Below are 12,429 nucleotides of genomic sequence, written 5' to 3' on the forward strand. Positions count from 1 at the left end.
AATTTATATTAAAATATCACATCAGCATGTTCATTTTTATTAATTTATATTTTTTAGTTATTTCAACAAATAATATTATCAAATATTTATAATTTAATAAATTAATTTTTCAACTTTTAACTAACATATGTAAGCTTTCATTTAGCTAATAACTTTTTAATTTTGAACTAGATATTCGACTTCCCGCTAATTTTTAAATTAGTGAAACATAACCCAACCCAAGTAACTAAAACACATTCATTGGAGGTTAGATTTTGATATATGGTCAAGCAAATGAAAACTAAGATTATTTTTATAATATAAGGTCAGAACGGTCTTTCCACTCTTAACATGTTAGCTGTGCACTTTTCTCCATAATTAGAACTCTCAATTATTGAGAAGGAAGGAGGAGAAGATCTTTTTGCTGGACATGTAGAGGTACCTACATTTCTACGTAGCATTCTCAATCTCCATTCTTAGAAAAATCTATTCAAGACGTACATTTGCAGTTTATTATAGTTTTCTTTAGGAATATTATAGGTTTTTTTATTTTTTATTTTATTTTTGTGAGTTCTAAAATTCCAGTATAGAGAAACAATTATTTGGCAGTGTTCGAAAAGTGCAGCATAGATGCAATTAATATTACAATTGATATGAAAATAATTTATATTAAATTTGAAACCCTTGAAAATAATTTTAGAAAATACCTAAATTTTATTGAGAGATTGGAGAGTTTTTCTTAAATGCTGATGTGAGATAGAATTGGATCTAATGTGCTTGTGGGACATTTATAGTCGATAAGTTTTGGCACGTTGGAGATCCTGACATCTTGATTTTTCAAAGTGACGAAAATGAAATTAGATAATTAAATATATTTTTTGTGGTTTGAATTAATGAGATTTTTCTTGTTCCTTTTTAAAAACTCTGCGTGAAGCATGGCCAAGGGCCTATGGTACTACATATTTTTCAGCTAGTAGTGTCCACTATTAATGGTATTTTAGCTTGTTTGTGCTGCTGCCATGAAAGTAAAAGTTTTTATTATTATTATGTACTACTAGATCTTTGGATTTTGTTGATATTCATGATTTGTTAAGAATCCTAACTAGATTTGGTTGTTTTTGTACCTTCCATTGGAACCCTATTTTGGGTCTACAATGGTGTTGAGCGTGAAACAAATGCAAAAGGAGATCAATCTTAGAAGTTTTGGCAGTGTCGTGCCGACATGCGTAACTCCCGCGTGAACCAAATGCACAGTCAGTCTGACCTAAATTTGATTTCACAAGTCTCTTTTCTTTTTGGCACCAATTGTCAATTTACATTTAGAGTGGGTATGGATAAGGAAATTTCAAATTTTGATAAATTTTAAATTCTAAGAATTTTAAATATTTTAATTAAAATTATTTTATTTTCAAAAATTTATGTTTGGATAAAAAAATTTAAAATTGTGAGGGTGAAAAAAAATAAAGATAAAGAAAAGAGAAAATATGGTTGGTGTACTTTCAAAGAGAAGAACACTTATGTGGCATAGGAAGTCACAGGAAAACGGAGACACGACGATGTATCCCACCACACCCAATCACAAGTATTCAGTCAACGGTGCAAAGCATGACTCAAGTCCTCTAGCGCGAGATGGATAATGACGGCTGCTCCTCTTACTAGCAAATGTAGTTCTATGTGTCTCTCTGCCCACACTCATCAATGCTCTCCAGTCACGAGTTCGAGAACTAGATTTTAGAATAAAAGAGAGAATGGAGATTATAAAGGAAATACGTTAACATCTTATAATGAAATTAAAATTTCACACTTTTAGTTATTTAAAATTATATTTTAAAATTCCAAAAATTTATATTCTTCATAAAAAAACATTCAAACAATAAATTTTAGATTACAAAAATTTAAATTCTCAGATAAATTATTTTTTTAATCAAAATTATCCATCCAAACATACTCTTTTGGACTAAAATTTACAAACTTTAATCAAAATTTAAGTTTACAAAAGTAACTTAAATCTTATTTTAACAAAATTGAGTTCTTAGACGAAACTTTTTTTTTTTTTTACGAACGTACCTCTCAGAATAATTAAACATATCACCAAAACTGAGTTTGAAGCCCCCAAACGAAAAACTAAACATAGTCATATTTGACAAAATTCAGTCGTTCATAAGTTTTATACGAAAATCAATTCATATTAAATAGCATTTTGCATAGTTTCCCTACAGGATTAATATTGAAGCAAATTGATTTGAAATTAATTTGATACTTAATTTGGTAATTTATTCATTAAACTTGATTCATCAATCAAATTAGATGGACTTGAGAAAATTGATTTAATTAAATAAATGAATTGAACTTTGAGATACATCCTATTTGGTTCATGTTACACGTTGCTTCAAGTTAAGAAAATAATTTTCATTTCAATTATCTTCATGTTTGTAATTATTGTTACTTTAAAGACCTATAACTAATTATAAAAAATTATGTGCTTAATTTTGTAAGAAGATCAATTTAGTACATCCCCTTATTTGATTTTAATGTGAAACATGAATTAAACTCATCTTTTTAATTTTTTTTCCTTTTAGCTAGTTTTGTAGAATACAAAAATATTTTATCAAACATAAATTTAACACATAATAGTATACTAATAAATCTATGACAAATGCAGTGTAGGTTTATAATAAATTCTTAATTTCTGATGTTTAATATTGTGAAAAAAATAACTCATGTATAATATTATTGTGTTTTGCTTTTTAAAAAACTATTACTTATACAACTGATTCGCTTACCATCTTCTTAACATATACTAAAACGAAGTTAACTTCTGTACAAATATGAATGATTAATTTGCTTAATTAATTAAATATATTGTTCAACTAAACTATTAAAATTTGTATAATATACAATAAGATTTAGATGCAAGCATATATAAAAACAGTATTTCTGTATTTGAGTCAATTCTTTTGAAAGCCGATAGTATACTTATAGATTGATTGCCAACTTTCAAAGCTTATTCACAATCAGACTTTTCTATAAATATATATATATTTTTAAACAAACCTGATCACACGAGTTGGCATCTAATAGTTTACAATATATTACACACCTATCTTGATTATGCATATGATTGTATATTAATTGATTGATTTTCTGGAAATCTCTTCCACTCCAAATCGAAATTCAGCTCTCAATATGTAAAACTCTAGCTCATGGTCGGTAGTGGAGAATGGACTTAACTTGGATATATAAACATCTTGATGTTAAGCCTACTAAGACCTTCTATTACAAGTTACTAATGGTTTTGACCTATATATACTACAGTATAATAGGCACAAAATAATTATTTGATCATCCTAGGAATATCCCTTCTCCACATAGAGAGACTATTATTAACCTTCTCTTTTCGTTAAAAAAAAAATCCAAATTATTAATTAGTAGCATCCCAAAATATGAAAAAAAAATGTTCTAACTTCTAACAACATAATCATCCATTGACTTAATGAAATTATAGTCTTTATACTCTGGCACATTCTTCTTCTTAATGTTGAAATTAAATTTAAAATTAGCTTGTTGATGATAACGATGACTGTTAATGATTGACTGAATTTATATCATGAATGAACATATTCATGATTTGATATAGTTAATGTTGTCATTAGAAACAGAGGAGCACTTGACACAGTTATTTTATCATTAGCTATAATGGCTAGATTAAAAAATTTATGGTCATGAGTCAAAACTCAAAAGTACTTTTCAGTTTTATAGCACATAATGTGGTGTGGGACTAATTTATCTTGGACACCTTATCCTTATACATTAATCTGCTGTAGATAATGCTGATTGCCAATATCCCCATGGACGAATTAGGCAGAGCCATACCTAATCAAAATTTGATTAATCAACACAAAACCATGATGCTATAAGCTTATAAATTATACACATCTTATGCTAACAAGAGGCCTACCATTCAACTTGTGAGGCAGGAATGCATACATTATCCAGATTTCAATTTTAACATGACCTGATCCTTTTCATGGATGACTAACCAACCCACTAGTGCACCTTTTTTTGTTTATCATTTCCACAACCCAATTATATGATCATGAGAATTTTCTTTTAAAAAAAAAAAATCTCTAGGAGATAGTAATACTAATCATAAACTTCTTAGTTTGGCATGCCATTAGTTTGTTTGATGAGGATCAGAGAAACTGTCAAGTCATGTCAAAAATGAGATATTGGCATGACTATTGATGTTGAGGAGCCACTTTATGTTAAGGGTCATGCTGAAACCACAAGTCTAATTATTATGATGAATACTCATGTATCTATATATATAGTAGCGTCTTCATCCAAGTTTGTAATAATAATGATGGATCCGTTTAGAGCATTACAGGTTCCTAATTAATTAATATTAATCATCTTTCAATAATGCTTGCTGTTGTGACTGTGTGATTGAGACCCTATCCGCTAATAGCTACGTTTTGACAATTGGAAATCATAATTAAGCATGCCAATGAAATCTTTAAATATATATATGCTGCATTTTTCTGATAGATCTTGTCTATGATACCTGCAGGACCGGCAGTGTCATAATTCACGAGCCCTGATCTATACAATAGCCTCTTAAAATACAAAAGCCTCACATGCGTTGTTTAGCCTACACAAGTTGACACCTTCCTTGTCAATATTATGGGAGTGAAAATAAGAAAATTTAAATTAGAATGGGTTGAAAATATCATCATACAAGCAATTGCATTAGGTCTTTTGTGCTATAATTATACCTTAGAAAAATTTGTAAATTCAAGATACAATCTCAAATTCTCAATTTTATTATTAAGAATTCAAGAAGTTAGTTGAGTGAAATAAGACATTAATTTTCGCATTAAAAGATTTCATGTTTGAACCTCCACTCATTTTTTAGGTGAGATAAATATAGATTCTTCATTAAATGTTCTTTGAATATAGAAGTTTTTCTTGTCTTGGACTTGAATGATATTCTTCTCCCTTAAAATTTTCTGCACAAAAAAAAAATCATGATAAAGATAAAACTTAAGGATGAGAACGAATTCAGATTAACATTCTTTTCATCAGCCCAATTTTTCAAAAGTAAATTTTGAAAATTTGACCTTTTATTTGCAATTTGCTTCCCTCCGTACAAATATTCCTACCAACCTTGCACACATGAATATTGAAAAGAAAAGAAAAAATTTCATGGTATTGATGCCTACAAGTGGTTTAAATAAATAATGGATGAAAATGAGACAAAGGGTACTCCTTTTCATCATCATCAATATCCACAAGAAAAAGTTACAATTAATTAAATGCGAATATATGTATAAAGTAAACAAATATAATGTTGTATATTTACGCCTAAAATTTATTGAGTTACATTTATGATATGCTTCAGATAAATTAAGGATTAATAGACTTTTACTAGTTGAAAAATTTATACTAATTAAAAAATATGAAGATAAAGAAATTATAAAAGCAATATTTTTATTTTAAAAGTACGTACGTAGTCACGCTCATGGTCACTGAAAACCAATTTGTTTTTCCTTTTCAAAAATTTAGGTACAAGGTACAATTCCAAATATAGGTTTTTATATGGACACTGTTGATCACTCAAAACATCGCATGCATATGGGGCCATGGAAAGACATGAGTGGAGGGCATGGACACCGAAAATGATGACAAAGATTGAAGGAAATAAAGAAGGAAGTCACGAAGAAGAAGAATAATATGCTTCTATAGCACTGTTGCTATTTCAAGCAGCAGACTGAGTTGACGTTCAAAATTTATTAATTAGAGACATTTTACGTTGTCTTATAAGTGCGTGTTCAAATATTATTTGACACACACACATATATATATATATGGTATTTTTTAAAATTATTTTATTTTGATTCTTATAATTTAAATATACATGTTTCTGTTAAAAAAATTATCTCAAAAGTTTAAACTACTCCAAAGCTTAAATTATTTTTCAAAGACATATATATAATTTTACCTTGCATTTTTAATAGCTTTTACTAACAACTTAATGAGATGAAATTCATTTTTTATTTATTAAAATTAAGAATAGGAATAGCAAGGATAAAATTATGAATCACTTAATCATACAAATTTTCTTATGTATGGATAAACAAATTGTCCTAAAAAATTAAAAATAAAAGTGTAAGAATATTTTTATTTTTCACACCTCTTTTTGCATTTTTTTTTCATTTTCTTTCTATTTTTATCTTTTCTTTCTTTTTGTTCCATAATTTATAATATTTTGATTTTTATCTTCCTAATTTTCTCTATCTTTTACGTATTTTACAATCTTTAACAGAATATAAGATACAGCTTAATTTTCATGTACTGTTCATACAAATTTTTTCCACATTTTCAACTTATTAAAACTCATTGTATGTATGGCTTTAAAATTAATTCAATAAAAATAATAAATTTAACATATATAACAATTTATAATTAGTTTGAATATTCGATATGCATCTCTATATATATTAAATATTGAAAGAGATGATTTTATCCTCTATAATTATGTTATTTGGTTCCATCAAGATTATTCTATGTAAAAAATACATATAATTTGCATTAAAAGTAGAAGAATGAGAAAATAGGACATGCATTCACAAACAATCTAAGAAGTTTTTTTAATAGTCATTCAATCGCAAATATATATGTTTAGAAAAGTTTTTTTTAAAAGAATTTCAACTATTTTCCTAAAATATAAACCTATTTAGTAATTATTATAAAATGTAATTCATAGGATTGTGCATTCTAGTGTAAAATTTTTATTATATTTATATGTGGAAAAATAATTTATTTAATAAATAATTTATAATATTTAATTTTTTCCGTAAATAAAATTATTTTTAACTAACAAAAATCACACACCATAAATAAAATTATTCTCTAAATTAATAAATTAAGAATACAGGTGATATATAACTCAGAAACAAAAATTATTATAAAAAGATACTACAACTGAATAACTACAAAAATTATTACATTATTCGTTCATCAGCTATACACTATTCTCTCGTACTGAAATTCTGAAAAGTATCTAAATGGTTTCATGTAATATTATTTTTTGAACACGTGTTAAAGCATGATTCAAGATATTTATGATGCATTAATTATGCCTAAAGAAGTAAACTGACCCAATTAATGGTGTGATGGAACGAATCATTGGCACAGTAGTTTTGAACAGTGAGACACGTGGGAGATTTTGTGCGTGTGACACTGGTGGAAGACTCAAACGTGGCGTACGTGTCATTTGAAGAGTGGTAGTGCACACGTGTTCGTAAAAGCCATGGTTCGGTCACGAGAGAGACACGGAAAAACAATGGCTGACTGGTCGGGTGTGGTGAGTGAGTGAGTCTGAGTGACGGCACGCCGCCATGGATGCCACTAATTGATGTGATGCCATGACAAAAACAATGGAAAAAAATGAAAAAATGTTGTGTTTTTAGATATTACTTGTTTATTTATAATCTTGATCCATTTTACATGAAAAGAATTTAATTTAAGTTTAATTATATACATTTTATCATTTGGGTATTTTTATTTTGTAAGTTTTATTATCTCCTAAATTTTTCTTTTGAGTTTTATCATTTAAATTTTTTCTTTTTTTTTTGCATTTTATCGAGTGATGTATCACTAAAATAATTAAAGAAAAACGAAAATAACATTATTTTTTTTATCAGTTTTTGTGGAACGATGTCATTTTCTTTTTATCAATATAATGATAAAATAGGTAAAAATTAAAATTTTAGTAGTAAAATTTGCTAAAAGAAATAAAAATGGGTGTGATCAATGCGTGAAAGTTACAAATTTGAATGATAATATTTGTAGAAAAAAATAATTAAGTGAAAAAATTTGTAAAATGATGATACTTAGGTGGTAATTGGTAAAATATACAATTCAATTTTAATTTATAAGAAATGAATTAACAATGCTGAATTATATATCATGCAAAAATTGATTGAAATTATGAACTAAAGTGATATTCAACAGATAAGTTTAGAGATAGACTACAATGAGACTTGATTTTGCTTTCAGATACTAATGTGATGCTACTTTACATTGTAGAAGAATAAGATGGTATTTTACCCTAACTTGTAAGGATTTAAGATCAATAATGAAACTCATTTATTAAAAAATTTAAAATAGTTGGATTGAATATAAGGGTTGTTTAAATTGTAAAAATAAACAAATAACGTGTAATAATGGAATTTAATATATATATATATATAAGAGAAATATTAGGTTGAACATGCTTAATTAGGTCTAAAACTCAATCCATGACATGCGATACGTTGAATATGTTATGCAATTTACAAGATTATTGTGAGAATTGTGCATGGAATATATACTTTATTCTTATAATGTTTTATTGCAATTTGAATCAAGCTTTTAATCATTAACAAATCTCCATTGTTGACTACATCAGACGTCATCCACTAGTGTTGAAGCAAAAGCAAAAGGGGTATATATTCTATCGTCTATGAAGCATTCTAATTGATAAATAACCTTAAAGTTGAAAAAAAAAAAACATATATAGTATATAGACTATATATTGTAACCCCCCATTTTGTATTGACAAATGCCCCCGTAATCCTTTAGCATATTATGAAGCAACAATTCTCTCAAAATGTCCAAGCCTATTATCAGCCAATCTTGAAGCATAGGTTAAATTTTTATACTCGAACCACGTAAACTCTTTGTATAAGCTTTCTTTTCCTTTCATAAGTGAAGATAATGGTACTATTTTCTCACTCAATGGTGGACCTCCAAAGTAAATCATTGAGAGTCTAGACTTAAATCCATTTGTCAAAACTCTGTGTTTCACACTTCGAAACCTTCCATTGGTCATAACCTATGTTGATGCATCGAAAAAACAAAGTCAAAATGAAAAGGCATGCAATGAAAATATTAGAGTACTAATAAATAACAATGATATATATATAGCCTCTTTTGAATAAAACATTATTCTATAGTGACATAACGTGGAAAACAAAACTTTTTGCTCTTGCTTTTCAATTTTCATTTTGAATCTTTTTTCATGATAAAAGGAGGGAGATGAATGACCCAGTGGAAATGTAACAATTAACAAGTCAACTAAAATTTTTGCACAAACACATTTTCAAAAGGGTACTTAAAAAGAAGAGTTTGTATTTATTCTTTACTTTCTTTTTTTACTTATCCAAAGAAATAAGAAAGTCATAAAGGAAATGATTTTTTTTCATTTAACTTTTCAGTATGAACCAATTGTATGCTTTGTGTTGTACCTGAAGAGAATCACCAACATTTATGAAGAAAGATTTGTGATCAGGTGGGACTGAAATCCAGTTTCCATCTCTAAGAAAAATCTGAAGGCCTGAAGTATTGTTGGACCTAAGTAGAGAAATGATTTGTGGGTCCGTGTGTTCTCCAAACTCTATCATGTTTTGACCATTCACAAGTTCAGGGCAAGCAGGGTAGTGATTCACCCTAAAAACAGAGTCACTCTCTTTATCCATAAGAAGCTTGCTAAACACATTTTTTTGTTGAATCTTCAATCCTTCTGCCATCAGCTCAAGAATCTCACATGCCATTTTCCTCACAGAAGACATGTAACTGTTCAACAAACACCTGCAAAATAGCAACAAGGAGGAAAAAAAATAATCATTTTTTCTTATCATAACTTTGTTAATTTATTTATATGATGTATAAGTTAGTTTAGATTGGTTCAGTTTTTGTTCTATTTTGAAATGGTACCTAAATTTCTCAGCGTTTTTGCCATAAACAGAGAAGTTGTGTTCTTGATTGGTGTTGAGAAGAAGGTACTCAACCCAACCAACATCCCCATTGTGTCCAATTTTCTTGCTACCATACCCATATGGTTTGGGAGGGCCTACTTTTTCCTTCTCATTGAGTGGCATAGAGAAGAACTTGAAGGCTTCAGATTCCAACTGGGATATAGTTTCCATGGGAACACCATGGTTGATGACTTTGAAGAATCCAAATTCCTCACAAGCCTTCACTATGAGGGTCTTTGCATCTGGTTTGGAGAGGTCCACTATGGGAATTGTTGAGGAGAATGCCGTTGGCATGTAGTTCTTGATGTAGGAGTATTGTTCTGTTGTTGCCTTGGACAGCAACACCATTTTTCTTGCTGCTTTCTGTTTTGGGGAGTTAAGAAGTGGAGTGAATGGAAGGAAGAGGGTACGTGAGAGAGGAATAGAGAGGTTTAAAGGGCTTTTGGAGAGTCAATGAATAAGTATAAGAGAAAAAACTTAATGAGGCTCTGAGCAAGGATGCTTGTGATAATAGCGGTTGAGTTCTTGGGTATTTATAGCCAAAAATTGGTGGGGGCATTGAAAAAGAAAGAGTGAAGAAAGCAAGATGATTCAATGTCTAATAGGAGATCTATGTGTGGGCCCTATATCAGGCACAGTTACTCTTTGACATTTGCTTCATCGTTCTACTAAAAAAATTGAAGGCTTTACAGAAAATGATAACATACAGTAGGATGAGCTCCTGTTGGTTTAAGTGTTAAAACAAAGCATGGGATGTGAAACATTACTGGAAGGGGGAAGAACATAAGGAGAATGAATATTCTTTATTAATTATTAATGTATCAAAGTAGATAGCATATGATATCAAGAATTGTGAAGGATATGCTAATTGGTATGGGCATACATTTCATTTATACACTGGTGTAGGTATATGCAGGGGAAACTAGCCACATAGTGAATATGGCACATTTATTTAGAATGAGTGTCTCTGAAACATGCAGGGAAATTATTCCTGTCATCATCTGGTTCTGTCTATTTTCTGCTTTTCTGTAGGAGTTATGTTAATTTCCTTTGGACTTTTTGGTTTTCTGGTTTGGTTGCCTTGTATTTTTGGGTTTGGATATATTTTTTTTCATCGATTGGGGGAATCAAGGATAGGTATCAAAGTATAGAATGATTCACACATTTTATTCTATCAACTTAAATAGACTCATTCAGTTGTTCGGTTACTCTTTGTACCCTATTAAAATATATCTTTTCTTTAGCTCATTAATAAAAAGTAGGTTTCTGCCGAAGGAAACTAAAATAAATATGGCACTCACGAGGGATACTCTGAAAAAAATTATTTGAGGGTCCGAAGTATGTGTATTTAACATTATGAAAAACTTGGCCTATACTTAGATCAGAACTTGTGAGTTGCATTGATACCACGATATTATGTTCATGGAGCTAACTGACACCAAACATAAGAAAGTGTGTTTGACACACCACAAACAAATTCTGAGTTGTCATCTTACTTTTTTGTACTATATTGGTCCATTTGCATTTTAAGGTAAGAGTAAGAATTAGTAAAGAGAATCATTTTGCACAAAGTTAGTCCTACATGATTTGTCTTACTACTTATTTAGAGAGAGAGAAAACTACTAATTTTTTTTCTTTTTGTAAACATAAAATCGTCATCAATAAGATAGGTACATGTATACTTCATGTTTTAAATGCTTGTCTTCTGTCCATTAAAAACATACATATAACATTTTAAAATAATTCGTAACTTAAAATACTTGTATTATCATTGTGTATACTTTTAAATTGATTGTTTTAAACCTTCACTATTTAGGTTAAAAGTTTCTCTTAATCCTGAATCTCAATTGCTTATAATATAAATGAACTACTTTAAAATGTGCATTAGTAAACTAAATTAAAATATATTCTTTTTTAATGTAATTTTATCTCTTAATATACTCTTTCCTAAACAAGTTACATGTTATTCTTAAAATTTTGCATAATTATGCGCCCATAGTTTTATATAGTTCTTTCACATGATTATGATGTCATTTTTGAAATTATGCGCCGATAGAATGTTCTATATTCACAGAGAAGAAGAAACATCTTTTAACACTTCTAGATCTGTCTATTTTAAAGGTGTCACACCTATATAAAATGACAATAATTTGAAAAAAAATTATGATGCTATATATAGAAGTATATATACTTTGTATTATTACTATTTTAAATATTTTTACTTGACATGCACTTCTTTCTTAGTTTTCTTTTACAAACTTCTTTTTTAGTTTTTATACAAAGGATAATATATTAATATACTCTCCTTTTTCTTATATTTTATATAATGCGATCGATGATTGTAATCACGTCAATGAGTAATCAATACGTGTCAGATGTGGCTCTTTTGCAACTAGGAAATAAAAATTAGCGTTGGTTTGCTTACATGATCATTTCTGCCAATTAAGGGGGAGTTTTAAAAGAGTTTACATGGACTTAATTTACATAAAAATATCGAAATGATTTATGGGTTTTTATAATTTTTAATTTATTATATTAAACTCCTTTAAAAAAAAGGTTTATATTAATCTTAAATTTAGTATTTATTTCATATGTTACATATAATATTAGATTAAGCGCTTTACAACTAGATCAAAAGTTATAACTATTA

At 28.5% G+C, this 12,429-nt stretch overlaps 1 protein-coding gene across 1 annotated transcript; it reads right to left on the reverse strand.

Moving 5' to 3' along the window:
- Positions 1–8,335: 8,335 nt before the first annotated feature.
- LOC114385651 (gibberellin 2-beta-dioxygenase 1-like) lies at positions 8,336–10,303 on the reverse strand. Its single transcript, XM_028345653.1, has 3 exons — positions 9,739–10,303; positions 9,270–9,612; positions 8,336–8,857 (listed from the first exon to the last, which is right to left on the reverse strand). The coding sequence occupies exons 1-3, from the start codon at positions 10,125–10,127 to the stop codon at positions 8,609–8,611; spliced, it is 981 nt and encodes a 326-aa protein (XP_028201454.1). The 5' UTR covers positions 10,128–10,303; the 3' UTR covers positions 8,336–8,608.
- Positions 10,304–12,429: the final 2,126 nt, after the last annotated feature.

The sequence above is a fragment of the Glycine soja genome, chromosome 15 (assembly GCF_004193775.1).
Source record: "Glycine soja cultivar W05 chromosome 15, ASM419377v2, whole genome shotgun sequence".
In the NCBI taxonomy this organism is placed as follows: domain Eukaryota; kingdom Viridiplantae; phylum Streptophyta; class Magnoliopsida; order Fabales; family Fabaceae; genus Glycine; species Glycine soja.

Excerpts from the sequence above, each read along its gene's own strand:
- LOC114385651 (XM_028345653.1), bottom strand. The coding sequence starts at position 10,127 with ATGGTGTTGCTGTCCAAGGCAACAACAGAACAATACTCCTACATCAAG. Across the intron at positions 9,613-9,738 it reads AAAAACGCTGAGAAATTTAG|GTGTTTGTTGAACAGTTACA; the intron begins GTACCATTTCAA and ends GCTATTTTGCAG. Across the intron at positions 8,858-9,269 it reads ATGTTGGTGATTCTCTTCAG|GTTATGACCAATGGAAGGTT; the intron begins GTACAACACAAA and ends GCATCAACATAG.